This window comes from Danio aesculapii, chromosome 15 (assembly GCF_903798145.1).
Source record: "Danio aesculapii chromosome 15, fDanAes4.1, whole genome shotgun sequence".
NCBI classification, from domain to species: domain Eukaryota; kingdom Metazoa; phylum Chordata; class Actinopteri; order Cypriniformes; family Danionidae; genus Danio; species Danio aesculapii.
The window spans coordinates 28,592,778-28,613,247 of NC_079449.1; the positions used below are offsets into that span (position 1 = coordinate 28,592,778).

Here is a 20,470-nt window from a genome sequence, read left to right on the forward strand (position 1 = left end):
TGTTGGTTTGCTAAACGTGTTGTTTACTCATTCGACATCTAACTGCTAATTTGTGGTGTAACACTGTCAAACGATCTTAAAACATGCAGTTATCGTGCCCGAATACGATCTCGCAATCCAGATGTGTGGTGAAAAATGTCCACGTATGCTAACAATAACATACATGTGCCGTCAAATGCACAATGTATGTGTGTGTGCACAAACACTGGTGCTTGACACATGTGCACTAGTAATATTAAACCTAAGCAGGGTCTGTGATTTGGTTCTGCAAAGGTTATGAGCGATAACAATGGTTTTGGATAGTTTAAAGTAGATATATTTTTATCAGTGTTGGATGAAACGTAATATATTACAACTTTAAGCCTACCTTACTCTTTAAAAAAGTTAAAAACCCAAATTACAATAAAATAACAGCACATATATTCACATTATGTCCTTAAAAAGTAACACATTTAGTTACGTTTTTTAAAAAGTGACTATTCTGTAGATTATAATATATTAAATATTTCCCCTACACTGATTTCAATTTCTTTACATATGTACTTTTGCTGTCTTTAGTATACTCCAGTTTTTGCATTTAAGCATAGATACAGTAGTTGCAATGTAAATTTCATCAGTAGAACAGTAGGCAAGTAGTGTATACACACAACCTGCTTGTTTTCTCTTAGATAAGCGTTATCGCATGACTTGCACTAATACAAAAAGAAAATGGATCAGAATAGTGCATAAGCACACAATTTGAGACACACCTACAGAGATCCTGCTTGCCTTAATTTTTTAAGCTGAATCAAATTAACCTTATGAGTCCATTGAACTTATATTATGTTAAACTGATTTAAAATAGCTTGTGTAAATTATAAAATTAAGTTAGAACATGATTAAGTTAGTTTAATAGGTTACAATTAACTAAAAACATATGCTGTCAGGATTAATTGATCATATCATTATTTTACAGTGTAAGAATTTTCAATACTAATTTAAATTCAGTACAGTACCAATACTTTTTTTTGCAATTTTAACAATACAGATTCATATTATTTCTTTAAAATGTATGAATTGTGTTTTTTTTTTTCCATTTTTGTTTTCATTAAAAAATAAATAAATGAATATATGAATAAAAAAATTAAATATAAATAAATAAATAAATAAATAAATAAATAAATAAATAAATAAATGAATGAATGAGTGAGTGAGTGAATTAATAAATGAATGAATAAATAAAGCTTAATAAAAAAAATGATCAGACCTCCTGTGCAATAGTAATATTTCCCAAGTGCTGCTTTACAGAGATAAGATTTTTTTCCAATACATTTTATTTAATCAACATTGATTTAATGACTCATTTATAATGCCTAATTTCTATTGTCTTTGCTGTGATGACTCTAATGACTTTTCTTTTGTTGTTGCTGTGATGTAATATTTTACTAGGTATTTTGCAAAACACTAGCATTCAGGTTAAAATGCAATTTAAAGGCTTAACTAATTAGGTTAACTAGGTAAGTTAACTTAATTGGGCAAGTCATTAGACAACAGTGGTTTGTATTGCAGCCAATCAAAAAATTACTGACCTTAAATATATTTATTTAATATATTTATTTAATTTATTGTTAATGTATATAATATATAAAAGAAAACAACAAAAGCTAAAAAGCCTTTATGAACATGGCTATTATTAAAGGCTATTTAGCTTTTTCACTTACTTTTCGAATGCCTTGGACTAATGATTTTGTTGTTTATCTTTATGAATCCCTTATCTAAAGAGCACTGACACATTAATTACCCCTGAAGCACATTTTGTTTGATTTTGGATTTTAATATAAAAGTAATATAAAAATTTTACGGGGATTATCATTTTGTCTTCGAATGTATATAAAATGAGATAATTATTCTAAATATCAACTCACATCCACATAACACATATTGGCAATTAATAGCAAACCCAAATATGAGGAAAAATAATATTAAATAGTTAATAGTGTTCAAGTTAATATGATTGTTTATAAAAAAAATGCTTTCATTTCAAACCTCCCAATGGCAGCATTTTCCTAAATTCTCACAGTACTCTTAAGATATCTTTGTACCTTTTAGAACTAGGTGTTCCGGAAAATATAAAGTCACCTCTGAATGTTTAAGGACAAACATAAACAAAAATACAGAAATCATATGAAAGAAATACCTGTTTAGTATTATTAATATTTTTAAAATACTAACCAACAATACCGAACAAGTTTTGAGCATATCTATATTGATACGGTGTGGCCATCGAAACAACAAATTACTGAAGACAGCAAAAGCAACATTCGCTACTTTGTTGAGAATTGTGAGGAGAAAATACTCCCTTTTCTTCTTTATACAATCCTAAACACATTTTATTGCTCATAATTTAGATAATACGCACAAACTGAATCTTTCTAGACATGTGTTCCCACAATATCAACTGGGATATCCTTTTAAAGGCTGTTAATTCAATTGCGCATGTTCACTAAACCAGTGTTAAGGCAGTGTTTCCCAACTCTGTTTCTGAAGACACACCAACAGTACCCATTTTCAACCTCTTCCTAATCAAACACACCTGAATCAACTCATCAGTACATTAAAAGAGATTCCAAAAGCTGAAGTTAATGGGTCTGAGATAAGGGAGACATCCAAAATATGCACCGTTGGTGTGCCTCCAGGAACAGGGTTGGGAAACACTGCACTAAACTCTATATTTGGGCTTAACACCAAACGTGACCATTGTCATTCGCATCAAATCGCGCCACAGAAGCATCGGTCAATACTGGATATGACAAAGCGCCACATGATTTCCATCAGATTTGTGTCATAACCAATAAACAAGAAGATTTTTCGCTCACACTGCGCCATATTCAGTGTAGTCAGAATTTCATATATACTGTATATATTATTTATCTTTAGATGTCTCATGGCAACAATGCTAATTCAAGTGGTCCATATACTTCAAACTCACATTAAATGAGATTGCTTGAAAGAAAGAAACAACCGATCCTGTCTGCAATAACTATCTTTCAATGCAAGAGAAAGCAAAAACCTTATTTCATATAATAAGGCCATTTGTTCAGGGGCCGCATGCATCAGGGAATGGGTGAATCATCTTTGCCACAGAGAAAAGCTATTGATGTGTATGGAAAGGGAGCAGACGTGAGGCGAAAGCAAAGATAGATTCGTAATAGACCAGACAAGTCAAGACAAATCAAGCAGACAAGCCTTGATCCACTACAATACGTAGGTAAAGACACCATCAGAGTCAGGCCATTAGATTAAGGTCATGAACAAGGGGATGAGAGTCCTCTATTCTGTATTATAGCCTCCTCAACCCCTCTGCCCAAAAATAAAGACAGAAAAAAACACAAAAGTGCACTTAATCTTTTGCCTCAGCTAGTCTGTTGATCATTTCTTTGCTCTTCTTGGTGACGCCTCCCTCTGGCTTTGGCTCCTGGTTGCTCACTGAGGTTTTCTTCTTGGCAGGTTGGCTCCCAGCGACAGGCTTCTCCTTTGCTTTTTTCACTGTTTTGCTATGGCTTGGTGTCTTTTTTGGCTTGGTAAGTGATAAATTATGCCTCTCCACCTATGATTGAGAACAAAACAGATTGAGAGATTTCAGTGCATTATTTTAAGCTGCAAACACACACACAAACAAACCTCAGTCTATTCTGTGTATGATTAATTATTCCTGTTTGCTTATATATATATATATATATATATATATATATATATATATATATATATATATATATATATATATATATATATATATATATATATATATATATATATATATATATATATAAATAAAAGATAAAATATGATTATTACTTTTATCATATAGTATTTAAACATTTGGGATTTTTTTTGGTTACTTTATTTTCAGGCAGTGTTTTCCAACCCTGTTCCTGAAGGCACACCAACAGTACACATTTTCAACCTCTTCCTAATAAAACACACTTGAATCAATTCATAATATAAGAAGAGACTCCAAAACCTGAAATGAATGGATCATATAACAGACATCCAGACATCCAAAATATGTACTGTTGGTGTGTCTCCAGGAACAGGGTTGGGAAATACTGTTTTAAGGTACAATTCTTGCTTTTAATAAACCGTTAACTATGACTTTTGCCTCAATAAACTACCACTTTGCTGCTTTAATTAATAGGTTTAGGTATTAGGAATTCAAGTTTATTTGTACAGCGCTTTTTACAATGGTTATTGTTTCAAAGCAGCTTTACAAAAGGTGCACATTATTGCTTTACAATCAAATAAAAGTTATTATATTGATAGTTAATTTGCAGTTTTATGGCATATAGGTGATGTGTTTAATGTCTATTTGTAGGAATGAAGAATAAGTTCTTTATTAGTACTAATAAACGTTAATAATAGGCAGGTAATAAGCCACTAGTTAATAATGAAAATTGGTACGTAAATAATATTTTTTTTATTCAGCAAGGATGCATTAAGTTAATCAAAGGTAGCACTGAAGAGAAGTAGAATTTTATTAAATATTTCTATTTCAACGTCTCTCTAGTAAACTGTTCATTCACCCAAAATCCTAAAAAATAATCATACTTTTTTTTTTTAAGTTTTAAAAAATGAACAACATTAATGATAATAATACCTTTTGAGTAAGACTTTATTTGATGGTCCCTATTGCACATTTTGTTGACTAAAAGTTGCATTTCAACTACATGCCAATTAAGTCTCATTTGAGTGTTAGTAGACTGTCTGCTTAATATCTGCTAATACAGCTTCTACACAGTCTGCTTATAATCTGATGAGAATTAGTTGGCATGTAGATGCAATGTTACCTAAAGGGACCATCAAAATAAAGTGATACCCATTTTTGTTAAGCATCAAATTAGCTAATTGATCATTTAGAAGGCTCATGTGTAATGATGCTGAAAATTCAGCTTTGCAAAAAAAGAATAATCTAAATCCTAAAATATATTAAAATACAAAACAGTTGTTTTAAACTAGAATAATATAGCTGCATTTTTATCAATTAACAAATAATAACTTGACTCTAGATAATCTAGATAGGCCTCTAGATTACGCTTATTTTACCAAAATAAATGTCTTGACACCTCAGGCTGTTGATGCTGCAATCCACTCTGTAGATCTCTCACACACGCCCATACTGAATGTAACCCCAAACCATGATCTTTCCTTCCCCATATTTGACTGATTTGAGTCCATGCAGGTTCCAATAGGTCTTCTGCAGTATTTGTGATGATTGGGATGAAGTTCAACAGATGATTCATCAGAAAAATCGACCTTCTGCTACTTTTCCAAATGATCAACTAGAAGCCAAGTTAATATTTGTTGCTCTTACAGCTGAGATCGACAACAAGACTTTTGTCAGGTAGGATAGATAGATAGATAGATAGATAGATAGATAGATAGATAGATAGATAGATAGATAGATAGATAGATAGATAGATAGATAGATAGATAGATAGATAGATAGATAGATAGATAGATAGATAGATAGATAGATAGATAGATAGATAGATAGATAGATAGATAGATAGATAGATAGATAGATAGATAGATAGATAGATAGATAGATAGATAGATAGATAGATAGATAGATAGATAGATAGATAGATAGATCCTAAAATAGCTTTTAAAAAGAGAAGAGTGGATGAGTAAATAATGGTGAACTATCCCTTTTCACATTTGTGTTTGTAATTTTTACCAAAAAAAAATTGATAATAAACATTCACACACCCTGTGCACCATTCTGTTCACAAACAAATAAATAATAAAGGAAAGTGCATATTTTCCATAATCATCACCTTCAGTGCAAACAGTCTATGTCAAATAATGTCAATAAAACAATTCTGAAAAAGTGAATCATGTTTCAATTAGTATCGTGGCATCCAAGTTAGTATCCCATGACAGAAATACGTGTTAGGATGTGATTTTCAGGCCCTGCTGAATGTCCGAAATGCAGATGATGTGTTCAAAACAAGAGGTGATTTGTTCTGCATACTCAAAATAAGAGATGCAGTTAGTTGTTGATGACAGCCAAGTCTGGTAAAGCAAGCTATCAAAATTGCCACAAAGGTTTATAACAAATAATGTGCAACTAATCCATGTACCATAGTGGATTTCTGCTATTTTGCGAGGTTACCATATATTCTAGCATGCCTTGCATGATAGCATATTGCAGTGATCCAGGTGAGCTTAGTTTTGATACTAATGGAGTGGAAACCTATTAGTATCTATCATCACTCGACCACTTTCTCACAATTTTTCTGAAGCCGGTAACCTTGCATAAATCATTCGCATTATGGAAGCCGAAAAGAGCCCCTCTTGATAGTGAGGATACTATAGTTTCATGCAAAACAAAATATTGTGTTCAGCAAATCCTCGTAGTGGAGAGGATTTCATCAGAATCAGCCCGAAACCGGGGTCTCTGTGATGGTGGAGCTGTATGGTGAGATACTCCAGATTCATGCTGTTCAAAAGAGTCACTGAACACACCTGACTACTGAACAGAGCTGCTGTCACTGTCAGAACCGTCCTATGAGAGTGAGAGAGGGAGGGGCTACATCAACACATTACATGCACATCAACACTACACAAACCTGCTTCTTTCAGTATGTTTGCTGTACATTTCAGGTTGTAATTGAACCAAAAAAAAAAGTCAAGATCTATAACTTATTGAGTCACTTATGTTGTTCCAAACCTGTGTGTATTCAATCTGTGGAAGACAACGTTTTGAAGAATGTACTGCACTGTTTTCAGATATTCCCTTTCATGTGGAGTGAAGATCAAAATTAGTGGTGTAATGGATCACAAATCTCATGGTTCGGATCAGATTAGGGTTTTTAATTCACGGATCGGACCATTTTTCAGATCAGCCAAAAAGGGGAGAAGACAAATGTAATTTGCTTTCCATTTCTTACCAAAACAGCACTGGAAGAAACTTTTTGTTTTAACAAACAGAGCTTAAAATCTGTAATTTTATTAAAAATAAAATGAAGAAATAATCTGCTGAATAAAAAAGAGATCGTAAAATATTCAGTGCTGTGAAAAGTTCACTATACTACTACTGTTGCTGAGCACACTAAATGTAGAAATCTAATATGTACAATCAATATTTATTTTTAGTTTCATTTTCAATAAATGATTCAGTTATTTACTTATAAAACTTCATGTTTCATTGCTAGATGTGTCATTTTTGAAGAATTATTCAGTGCATATTTTTGATGCCATTAACCACCTATTGGTTAAATAATGTAATTGCTGCCTACAACTTTCATTTTTGAGCATCAAGTTAAATGCATATGATGGAGATTTCAATCTTTACCATAATCATCAGTGGATTTATCTAAACTATAAACTGTTATCCCAGTACTTCTGTGTTATTCGACTGTGTTTTTCAAATACAGATTTGAATGCAGCGATTCGAAGGATTAATAAATAAATAAATAATAAACATTTATAATTCATGTTGTGCGGGTGTTGAGATTGCTGTTCAATGTTGTTGACAATGTTGTTCTGAACCGTGGGTTGCAATCCTTACAAATCACGGATCAAACATGATCCATTACACCCCTAATCAAAATACAATTTCTTTAATTTCAAGGTCATTGCTTAGTTCCTTTTGAAGTTTCCTATATGGGTATAAGAAAAGTATTTTTCTTTTTTTCTTTTAAGCATATTTCACAAGTTGTTTAGTCTTTATTAGTACTCGTTCACACCAAACATGATAGCCAGCCCAATCTCACAAGAAAACGTAACTATTTTGCATTCTGTCAGTTTAGTGGCTAATTCGTACGAATTTGTAGGAGTTCAGTTGTACGAAAATGCGAATGAATTTTAAAAGGAGGCGTGGCACCCAACCTCACCCCTAAACCTATTGGGGGATAAGCAAATCATACTAAATTATACAACTGAGATCATACGCTTTCATTCAAATTATCTCCTAAATCAAAAAGTTATCAATTGCTGTGAGATAGCATTGCGATAACGATAAAGACATCATTCTAAAAGTCACCATTCATTTTCAAGTTCAGACCCCATCTATAACGATTAAGATGTAAGAATTTTTTTACGCAGCAAATAAACTAAAAAATCATTAACAGCCAGTCAGAATCCATTAAAATATAAATGGCTGGTGCAATTTAAAGCCACAGATGACAATATTGTGGAGAAGCACTGCTTGATCTTAAGCCCCCTTTTCAAAGATTATTTAAAGATAATATTCTAGAAAACAACTGTTGTACCAAAGCAAATAATTAATAAAATAGTAACGCAAACTGGAGTATCAAAATAAAAGTACCTCATGTGTCCAGTGCTAGTTTCCAGCATTTTTGTGTTGTCTCCTTTAAAAAACTTGGGAAAATAATTTGTCATTTTTATTCCACTAAACTGACTAAATTTGTTTGATTAGATTAATTAATAAAAAAAAAAGATTCACTGGTCAGATGGGCTAGATACACTCAGGACATCTGCTGTTTACAAGGGGTTTATGCTAAATGCATTAGACTAAAAAGAAACAGATTTTAGTGTTCGTCAGCATAGATGCAAATATATTTATAGTTATTGCGCTTGGTGTGAACGGGTCTTTAATCTTGGTAATTTTCAGACAAACCCCGAACTTTGCAGCTTTTACTGAGTTTCCAAGATGGTGAGCCATTCTAAACTGAAACCCAACAGCAGGTTGTCCAGATGAACAGCAAGAGAAGGTTTGCTCAAAATCTGTGATTCTAGATATTACAATCTTCAAGAATCATTACAGTGTCAATAACTTAGTCAAGTCTCTCAAAAAGGCTGATCATCATTGAAAGACAAATCCAAGAGGGGGCAATATATGAAGAAGTAGAGAATGTGGAGATTATCAATGTGCAAAAGTTTTAACGCTGCAGATGGAATTGCTCTCCAGCTCAGCGGTGAATAGGGTAAAGATCTGTATCTCAGTAGTCTTTACGTTTAAGAGAATTTGCACCGAAAGCCCTACAGTGACCAAACCTTGATCAGCCAAAGAAATCAAAAGACTAAACTAACCTTTTGATGAGGAGCCTGTTGTGTGGCAGAAATAAATTGATCCAAAGTTCATAACTTTTTTGGGGTCACTTCATTGGCTACCCCTGAACAATTACTGATTTAACACTAGTACACTGAAACAAACGATTAATTGGATTTAGACTTATCTTTTTCGTGGTTGCAAACTATTTATATGGGCTGAATTTAAACAAAAAGAAAATAATTTAGTATTGATCAACTGAATTAGTGTTTAAATTCATCCCATATTAATTGTTTGCAACCTTAAAAAGATTTAGTAAATCCAATGAATCATTTTTTCAGTGTAGTAGCTGTGGCCTAGAAGAGATCATGTCAACAATTTAAATATATGCTGTTTTCTGTGCTGCAAAAGCAAATCCAACAAATCCATGCATTTAGTTGATACAACTTATCAGCAGCAACAGAAAAAAAACAGTCCAGGGTACCGGACCAATCAGAGCAGAGTAAGCTCTCGGAAAGGCAGAGTTAACATAAACCAGATCATTCAATGGACCACTTCAGATACTATAAGGAAAGAGCTGATGCTACACATTACATTATGAAAAAAGGCAGTGTTGTTTTGCCTTCGGATGGAAGGAAACCTATGGTAAGAGACCTCTAACACAAAATTTGGAACCTTTAATTTAACTGACTTTGAGTGATTTGCAGTTCAGAGTAATCCAGTAATCCACAGATTCATTGATCTGATGACAGTAGTTAACAGTTCCCAGAATGGCAAATGATCCATCTGTTTGTCCTAGAAAGCTGGATATGACTTCAGCTAAGACACAGACACACTTTTATTGCTCATTTTTTAAATTGGAAAATCCCATTAATGAAAAACAGTGACCAGTACAATCCTTCAAAATGTCTTCTAAGAGAATAAATAATGAAATGAGCGGCTAACTACAATGGAAATATTAGAATTGTTGTTTCTATTCAACTCAAAAAGAGATATAATAGAATATAAACATTAGATGAAAATGTAAAAAAGGCAACCAACTGATATAAAAAGGAAAATATATATATATTTTTAAATTACATAGAAATTTAAATAATAAAATTGCAAATACACTAAATTACTAACATTAAAATAAAAAAAATTAAAATATAAATGAGAAAAAATTTAATCCTAAAACATCACATGGTATGTCATAAGCTTGAGTAAATGATACCCCTGCATTTTTCTTTTCTTTGTCAGAATGGACAGCATTAGCCTGACAAATGTTAGAGCCCCATAAAATAAACCATTTCAGATAGACTCACTCTCTCAGTGTAATTAACTTCTTGATGATCACCCCCATATCAGGAGTTGTTAATTTCATTGCTTTGGTAATAAAAATGGCAATATAGCTCTGCAAATTGCATGATCATGATGATACCTTGCTGGACTCTTTGCTCGGTTCGCTGTACAGGCTTCGTATCCGGCGATGCTCCATCAGCTTGTTGTCTGTGGTCTGAGGTTTGGCCTGTTCTCCTTTAAAAGTGGCGCTATAACTCGTTTCCAGGTTGGTCTTTTCCCCCACTAGGAGTTTGTACTGAGATTTTGCTTTAATTGGTTTCACTGGCTTGACGTCTCTGTAAGCCTTAAACTCCCTCCTAGAGAAACAAAGTGATTTGTAATTTGGCAATGCTTTATTTAGAAGACATCTAAAGTTGATCTGTTTAAAGAGAGTAAAGTCAGTATTAAAGGAACACTCCACCTTTTTTAGGAAATAGGCTCATATTTCAAGCCCCCTCCACCCAAGTAAACAGTAGAGTTTTACCAAATTTTAAATCCATTCAGCAAATTTCCAGGTCGGGCGAGAGCACTTTTAGCTTAGCTTAGCATAGATCATAATCAAGAAACTTTGCTGCAGTACCATGGCTGCAGCAGGAGCAATAATACTACACAGTACCTTTTATTTATTCACCTAGCTGGGGACTATTTTCAGATGCTGTATAAAATCATTGTGCCTGTTGCAGCCATAGTATGGCAGCAAAGGTCTTTGACTATTATGTCAGAATGAGAGTATAGTTCCTGGCAATACCATTCATTCATTCATTTTCCTTCGGCGTAGTGCTTTTATTTATCAGGGGTCGTCACAGCGGAACGAACCGCCAACTTATCCAGCACATGTTTTACACAGCGAATGCCTTTCCAGCTGTAACCCAGTACTGAGAAACATCCATACACACTCATTCACACACACACTAATACACTACGGCCAATTAAGTTCATTCAATTCACCTATAGCACATGTCTTTGGACTGTGGGGGAAACTGGAGCACCCGAAGGAAATCCACACAAACACGGGGAGAACATGCAAACTCCACACAGAAATGTCTACTGACTCAGCTGAGACTCGAACCAGCGACCTTCTTGCTGTGAGGCAACAGTGCTAACCACTAAGCCACCGTGTCGCCCCTCTTAGCCACATCTGACTAGTAAAGAGCTACTTTTCATTTTCAGTCTTAGTTCACAATGTAACTACAGAATAGTCAAGATTTAAATAGGAAAATGATCTAAACTTGTTTGAAATTTTGGAGTGAGGTGCTAATGGTCTAATCTGATTCAATGATTTGTGCTAAGCTAAGTTAAAAATGCTCCTGGCAGACATGAAGATCAGCTGTTTGGATTCAAGAATGGTAAAGCGCAGCTGTTTATCTCTAAGGGAGTTGTAAAATGAGCCTATTTCCAAAATGTTCTATTTCTACACTGTAAATCCAAAAAGTTAAGGTAACTCAAATAATTTGAGGAAACCGATTGCAACAAACCAAATTCAAATGAGTACTGTGAACTTAATTCATTTGAGTAAAAGAAGCAATTTAAGCACAGTAAAACCCAATAAATGAAGCACATATAGCACCCCATGGTGCTCACGGTGACCCAAGCTTGATTCCCGGCTCGTGGTACTATGCCGACCCGTCCCCTCTCTCTGCTCCCAATACTTTTGTGTCTGTTCTTCACTATCCTATCCCAATAAAAAGGTTACAAAAATAATAATTATAATAAAAAAACTCAAACCAACTGAGTACTGTAAAACCCAATAAGTTGAGGCAACTCAAACCATTTGAGGAAACCGATTGCTACAAACCATTTGAGTTAAAAAATGAATCTATATGAGTACTGTGAACTTGCTCCATTTAAGTTGAAGTAATGAGGTATTTAATGAACTCATTACCTTCAACACTGAGTTCAAAACTCTTTTCAAATGAGTAGAATTAACTTTCAGTAGATTTCGAGTTAACTACACTCATTTCATTTGATGAAGTTGACTGTTGTTTTTTACAGTGCAGTGTTCCTTTAAGCACCTTTAACTCAACCAAAACAAAAAATACTTCTTAAAAAAATCAGGACAAACACATAAAGTGCATCTATTGTGGTACACCTACAGTACATGCAGAGTGAGTGTGCACAAAATAATCTGTACAATCAAGAATGACTCGACATATTTCAGCCTCAGACACAGCAAGGAAACAACAGGGGCGAATTAATTTTTTTTTTAAAAAGACTTTTCTATATTATGATATTATTTTAGTTTATTTTGTTCTTACATATAGTGTTAATTGATTTTTTCTTAGACATTATATATGTTATAGTTGTTTAATTTGTACTAAAATATATTTTACCCCAAAATGTACACTTCTCAGCAGCAAATGACCAGTATAATTATTTTAATACATTAAAAGACCAGAACTGAAAAGGTGACCAATAGAATGGGGCAAATGTACCATGTATTACTTTATTAATTTGGCTCTTGAATAATCATCTTGTGGTAAGTTTCTTGCAATTATTTTACTCCAACTTTCCTTTTTTTATTTAACAGTTTATTGTTTTATTTATTCTTAAATTCTTGATTATTTACTTTAATGTTATTATCTCAATTCCTTAGTTAAATTATTTCATAATAACTTATTTTATATTTTTACCTTTTCTACAAAAATTCTTTGTGCCCCACAGGCCCCAGACATTTTATATACCTTATGCATTAATGCATTTAAAAAAGAAGTTGCAAATCTTTTATATTTAGTCAATAGCTGACTTCTTAAGTATTTATTTCATCAGCTAAAAATAGCATTGATAGCAGATGTTGAAAATGACACTGAAAATGTCAATAAACATCAATACGTAATCAATAAAACCAATAGCTAAAACACAGAACATTCCCCTAACAGTATTGGTAATGGTTTGTGTTTTAGAAAAACTAATAACATTCTAGGACTGTTAACATGTAAGTTAACCTTCCCAGAACACTGCAGGGAGTTTTTTTTTTTTGTGACAATCTAAAAAAAATAACATCAAGAGTGATTTTTAGTTTGTTTTTTAATAACCCAAAATTAATTCCCCCAAAATGCTCTAGATGCCACAAAATGGTAGATGGGAATAGGCCAATCACAGTACATTCAAAAAGTTATAGATACTGTCAAAATAAATCAGTTTATTTAAAATTAAAGCAATTGGCCTACATGAAATTCAACTGACAGACAATATTTATATATTACAGCATTGAAAGGTTATAAAAATTAAATAAAACATGATATAATTACCTATATGAGCTTCCAGAAGTGACCTCCTGCTTGATCTGCCGGTTAAGAGCATCTGCAGCAGACCTCCTCTTTCCCTCCACCGCAACATCTTTCTCCATTTTGATGGCCTCAGACACGGGCTCCTTCTTCTCTACCTTCTTTCTCCTCTCTTTACTCTCTTTCTCGTGCTGCTTTTCCTCAATCTCACATTTCTCCACGCCAGTTTCCACCTCAGCAGCGGCCTGCTCGTGTTTGGAGAACTTGCTCTCAGCCTTGCAGGGCGCAGCAGCTGCAGTGGGTTTGGGGATCCACGGATGATCTCCTTTCTTCGGAATGGGCCAGGGTTTGTAGTCTTTTTGATACTGGGTCTCGTTGATAAAGGGGGTCTTTGATGGCTGATACTGGTTTCTGGGTTTGCAGCTGCGCTCTGGACGGACGCTCCAGGCTTTGAAATCCTCGCGCATCACCGACGCGCCGGAGCCGTCTTGAGATGCTGCTGCTGCGGCATCCGCGGCGCCGTGAGTCGCTCTGCTCGACACCTCCTGATGGGCGCTATGAGCGAGCTGAGATTCTGTAGCCACCGGCTTCTGTGATAATACCGGTTTGGGCTGGGGGTGTAAATGTTGCACCTCGGCCACGTCTGAATATTTGGTGAAAACCAAAGGCACTGCAATGTCACCTTTGTCCAGCTCGCTCCAGAAGCGGTTGATGCAGCAAGCCCTGGTGATACAGGGCCATGCCATGATCGATAACGGCGAGGCGAAAGCTTAAAATTGGAGAGAAACGATCCCGAAATTAGGAATAGGACGTCTCAGATCGAATTCACAATCAAGCCGACGATGTTCCTCTATTTAAATTCTCCTTGCGATGCAAAAAAATCCTTCCAGAATCTCGAAATTCCCTGTTTTCGCAGCGCACGCGCTTGCGCACTCCTCTCGACAGCGGCGATGTGATTGTTTTCTGTCAGTTACAGATGGAAACGAAAAATCTCAATGTTAAAAAAACAGGACACCTGCAGACTTCATTAGCAGCTGTATGACCAGACACCGCCCCGGTTTTCTCGTGCTTCTGGTGGTCTGCGGAGTGAACTGTCACCTGCAGCCGTTAGCGTCTGGTCAGCTTCGGGTGGAGACGCCGCTCATTTAACCATTTCAACACTGACACGCACACATCACACACACACACACACACACACACCCATCCACCCACTGCTCCTCCATCTCTGCCTACACATGCTACTGGGTTCTGGAACTTGTTGATTTTAATGAAACCTTTAATTGGTGAACTTTAAAAACACAATGCTATACAACTGGTATATTTGATCAACATTTGATCAATATTAGTGATGTATTATTAATATTGGCTGATCTTGTGTACAATACTTTCCCCATAATATAGGCTACTCATACATATTAGAAAATTTGAAAGCACATTAAATGGAGGACGTGTTTTAAATACAGTGCACAGCATATATAAGTACACCCCTCACAAATATATCTATTAAATTCATATTTTTATTAGGAAGCTATAATTAAAAGTGGTCATGCCTTTTGCCCATCATGGCCCATGATCATTTCCTGCTTCTTATCATACTATTTTATAACTGTAACAAGAGGCAATTCAATCATATTTTTACGTTAAAACAGCTATCATAACATTATTTATCAGATTGTGGACCTTTTTGGAAGCTATGGAAATTAAAAATGTAAAACAGGAAATAAATTAGGACCACTGTTATTGTTTACATTCCTCAAAATGGTCTATACAATATTATATTTGTGCATATACATTAGATTAGTTAGTACTGAAGCCAAATCTGGAGCTTATCTAACAAAATAACTTACGATAACAGTCCAAAACTAGTACAGCCTAATTTATATGTTATAGAAAAATATTAAATACAAATGTAAAATAAAATAGGAAAAATCAAGAGAAGCAAAAGACATTGAAAAATGTTGTTGAATATATGTTGTAATTTTTTTTGCAATAATTTGCTTGAATTTAATTGTATTTTCTTAATATTTCTAAATATGTTTGGTGACTAAAATATTATTTTAATAAATATATCTGATTAATAAATCTGTTTTGTTTAATTGCACTAAAGTACATCGCCTATATTCACTGAGGAATGGATAAAAATATTCATTTTCAAAATGGGGTGTCCTCAATTATGCTGAGCACTGTAAAATACGTTTTAAAGATAAAACATCTAAATGTGGATAAAATAATGTTTCATCATCACTGAGTGGCAGATATGACTGATAAATTTGCTAAAATGGAGCAACATGACCTGTAAATATTAACATAATAATGATCTCACACAGACATATTAGGATCACAACAATAAAGATCATCATTATGACCAATTGTCATCTCCTGAAAACTGTTATTAGATCTTCACATTTGAGAAACAGTCTCATGCAGTCTCTTCATTAACATTAAATTATTTATGAATTATTAATTAATTAATTAATATATCTACTAATTGTTTTGATCCTTAAAATCTTTTAATGTCATCAAATGATTATTGACCTGAACTGTTTTTGCATTCAATAACTTTCCAGCATTTCCTCTGCAGTCATTATTTTAGGCTGTGTGGTTTTTAATAATAGTAAAACATAAAACACATTTTTATTACAGCTTTTAAACGAATATGTTTAATTAGTTCATCCAAATGGACTCTTCTTAATTTGATTTGTAAAGTGTTTGTAAGATATTTTATAAAAGCTAAAATGTCACACGTGTGAATGCATGTATAGTAGTTGAGTGAACATGGACCCACCCTGCATAAATCAATGAAAGAAGCTGCACCCACTGTCTTTTGTTGTATTGCATCCTGCATGTGTCCAACAGACCATCTAGTGGTGTGTGTGATTAAAGCAGTATGTGCTGTGCATGTGTGTGTTATATTGTGTAACTCATAGGGTGGGGCTTTCCGGCATGGTCAGATCAATCCACTGATGCCACTGTGATCTGCCTCCTACTGAATGTTGCATGGAAAGCAATGCCTCACCCCAATTAAAATATCAGGCAGAAATTTCAAAAGCAAAATTAAACGTGACAGAAGTTAATAAAATCCTGACATCAGAAACCTTAGATGCCTCTAATGGAGTATTTGGATGAGAGGATGTAGCATGCACATGGCTGTTCAGCATACACAAATTTCCACTGTTTTGCATTTCCCTGAAATCAGTGGGATGATAAGACAATGTTTTACCTGCTTTAATTCACATGATCATAGATACAAATTGAGTCTCCCTGTGTGTTTTTTATTGTGTCAGCAGAATTAAATAAACAAAGAACTTTGCTGTCGTAGATTCTATAATGGATATTTTGAAAAATTATCTACACTCTTTTTTTGAATTATGAGCAAGATGCTAATGGTCTAATCCATTTCAATAATGTATGCTAAGCTAAGCTAAAAGTGCTTCTCCATGAATACATTAAAAATGGTTCAATTAAACTGTTTAACATTACGGGGCTAGTAAAATGAGCCTATTTTGTGGAGTGGAGTGTTCCTTTAAGAGAAACGAATACTTACAAATGCTGCTCCCTTGAGGAGCAGAGTGGAAACGACTGCAAAGAGCAAAATACAAAGACTAACTGACATTATTCATGCACTATAATGCTTTACATTCATTGATTTTGTTTTCGGCTTAGTCCCTTTATTAATTTGGGGTCGCCACAGCGGAATGAACTGCCAACTTACCCAGCATATGTTTTACACATAAACTGTAAAAGATATGGACGTAGTGTCCGTGATGTCACCCATAGGCAGTGGTGGAAACAGTACTGAAAAGTCATACTTAAGTTAAAGTACCATTAATTGCCTAAAAATGTAGTGCGAGTAATGTAAAAGTATCTGTTGTAAATATTACTCAAAGTAGGAGTAAAAAGTAGCCCTTTCAAAAGTACTCAAGAGTAGCGAGTATGACGCTGTGAAAAGCTGATGCATTTACATGTAATTTATGCGAGTAAACGTAACATTCTGAAATGCCTTTAGTTATTGCCCAGCAGTCACACAGTGTCATACGACGTTAATATTATGTTAGATTTAGGTTGTGATGTCAGGTGACCAAAATTCAATAGTCAGCGTCTAAGGACAATGTTAGTTTGATGACGTTGATTTTTGGTTGATTTTATGTTAGGTTGGAAAGTGACCAAAATCAAACGTTGAGCCAACATCTTAAACCAACGTCATATTGATGTCAAATACAGGCACTTATTCGTCTGGTATCAACCAAAATTAAAATCCAACATCTGATAGATGCCATAGTGGTAACGTCCACACAACGTCAAGCTGTAACATCATTAGATGTTGGCATTTGGTTGATTTTAGGTTCAACGTTGGACGTTGACATTGAGTTCTGATGTAAACTCGATTTTCATTTCCAAACAAAATGCTACGTCCCCACGACGTTGGCAACATGGTTGCGGGGCCATTTTGGTCATCATACAGTAAACATTCATCATCTCATCAGTGACATGCATCTAAACAGTCTCTGGGTCAATGTGTGTAAAGATTTTGGAAATCTTTTTTTGACACGTTTAATGCCTCCAAACAGTTTGTTGCAGTTATAAATCGCCCATGTCTTGAGGTAGTTCATTATGATGCGATTTCTGTGTGCGATGTGATTGGACAGAAATCACAGGACTGATTTTTATAATCCCCATAGACAAGAAAAAATTAGGTTGTAACAGCAGATTGAAAGAAAGTAGTGGAGTAAAAGTACCGATACTGCACTAATAGTACTCAAGGTAAAGTAAAAGTACAGATTTGTAACTACTTTATAAATTAAAATTCTCGAGAAAAACTACTCGATTACAGTCATTTGAGTATTTGTAATTCGTTACTTTACACCACTGCCCATAGGTTTCTAAAGAGCCAGGGGCGGGTTGGGATGCAGATTTTCGCGCCCATCACCGTTTTATTGACAGAGACATCATAACTAGAGAGTGCAATCAACAGCCGCATGAATGGCGCAGCTCCTAAAACGCATGGCAACATGTTTTGACGTGATTGATCATGAACCCGGTTTGAATCCAGCGTCTGATTATCACATACTTCTTTTTCCCCCCACTACATATCAGATTTTGCTTACTTTTCATCACGAGAAAGACAAGTAGGAATCATTAATAATTGTGTGTATTATGAAGCACTCGGATTTATAGAACTGGATCGGAGAGGTGTTATATCCAAATCATATGCATTATACAAGTATTCGTTGCCAATCGTTGCAATTTTGTTCGCGCATTATCGCACCCACCAGAGGTGACCAAACAAGAGAAAAGAAGTAGAGTGTGAGCGGAGCTACAAACGCCTGATAACATTTTGCTTAGATGGGCTTTTCTTTGGGATAAACACTTAATACTTTATTACCTGAGACTCGTTTGTGTTCTGACCACATGTGCTTGGTCGTATGCAAAAGTATTAAGTCTTTTAAAAACACCGTAGTAATACATTGAGCCACTAAACATTGTTGTTATGATGCTTTACAGGAGGAAACCGCAAATTACTTCCAAACACTTTAAATATAGTCTGTGTTAGTAAATGCAAGGATATTGAAGAAATCCAGGCATAACACTGTAGGACAATGTTTTATATGACCTACAGCTAATCAGTCTGTCAGATTCTGGAGTGCTTTACAGGTCTAAAGAACATTATAAATGATAAATTATCTTAAGTAAAACAAATACATTTATAGAGATGGTATATACGTATATAATTTCACTCACCTGAAATGGAGGCAACTTGAACGGTTTGTGAGCACAAGTAGGTGCAAACAGCATGCCATATTATCTGATAATTGTAGGAAATAATTCCAAAAGGCAGTTGACTGTGTAAAGCCACATAAAACAAAACAAAAATATGATCGATATGAGTTCAGCTGCTAACCAGCCGGAATCAGTTGAGGTGACGAGACAGTGAGCAGCGAGACTTAGCTGTGACTCAAGTGGCTCCACCCTTAATTATGCAGACTTAATATAAACAAAACGGATGAGTTATAACCCCTACCCCCCCAACCCTACTCACAGTTGTCATGAAGGGTAATATTAGCTATATGCGCCAAAGCTATCTTTTGTACCAGGCTGTAAACGTTTTTATCAACTGTAAAATTGGCCAATTTACCATTGCAGTCAGAAAACATCTAGATTTCCTGGAGCCAGCCCCCAAAGGTGAGTCGATGAATTGCAATTTTAGTTACTTTCTTATTGGCTTCCCGAGAGAGAGCGGGAGGTTGCCGTTTGGTTTTACACAGCGGATGCCCTTCCAGCTGCAACCCATCACTGGGAAACATCCATACACACTCATTCACAGATGTACACGAACAATTTTGCTTACCCATTTCCCCTATGGCAGATATCTTTGGACTGTGGGGGAAACAGGAGCACCTGGAGGAAACCCACGGCAACACGGGGAGAACATGCAAACTCCACACAGAAATGCCACGTGACTTGAACCAGTGACCTTCTAGCTGTGAGGCGATATCGTGCTTCCCACTGCGCCACCATGACACCCATAATGCTTTACATCATTTCTAATTTAAAATTTTGTATGTTTACTAAATACATTATAAAATTTCAAATATTAAACACGGTTTTTTAATGAAAAGCAGTGTTTACGATAGATGGGTTTGGAGTACAGTCTTTTGCTGTCACTGCTGATTTATATGAGGGAACCAAGTAAGACTACTGAATTACTGTCTTCTGTTAAAGTCTGCGTGAAATCCAAATTTACAATGTTTAATTTGCTAGTGGACATTGTTATTTTTAGGCGAACAATTAATCCATGCAAGTTAATCCACAGAAAAACTAAAAACATTATGGTAATATTCAGCCAATGACAGATTCAGCCACAGCATTTAACCACGCCCATCTTACTGTTAGTTTTTTTTTTCAGGTACCCCAGCTGCCGAAAAAAAAACATAAA

At 34.8% G+C, this 20,470-nt stretch overlaps 1 protein-coding gene across 2 annotated transcripts; it reads right to left on the reverse strand.

The window, feature by feature from the left end:
• Positions 1 to 1,928: 1,928 nt before the first annotated feature.
• On the reverse strand, positions 1,929 to 14,667 carry map6b (microtubule-associated protein 6b). Of its 2 annotated transcripts, XM_056473033.1 has the most exons (4): positions 13,561 to 14,667; positions 10,413 to 10,629; positions 6,505 to 6,544; positions 3,500 to 3,586 (listed from the first exon to the last, which is right to left on the reverse strand). In XM_056473033.1, the coding sequence occupies exons 1-3, from the start codon at positions 14,280 to 14,282 to the stop codon at positions 6,509 to 6,511; spliced, it is 975 nt and encodes a 324-aa protein (XP_056329008.1). In that variant the 5' UTR covers positions 14,283 to 14,667; the 3' UTR covers positions 3,500 to 3,586; positions 6,505 to 6,508. The 2 variants fall into 2 exon arrangements, with proteins under 2 accessions (XP_056329007.1, XP_056329008.1); XM_056473032.1 differs by lacking the exon at positions 6,505 to 6,544 and having other exon boundaries at positions 1,929 to 3,586.
• Positions 14,668 to 20,470: the final 5,803 nt, after the last annotated feature.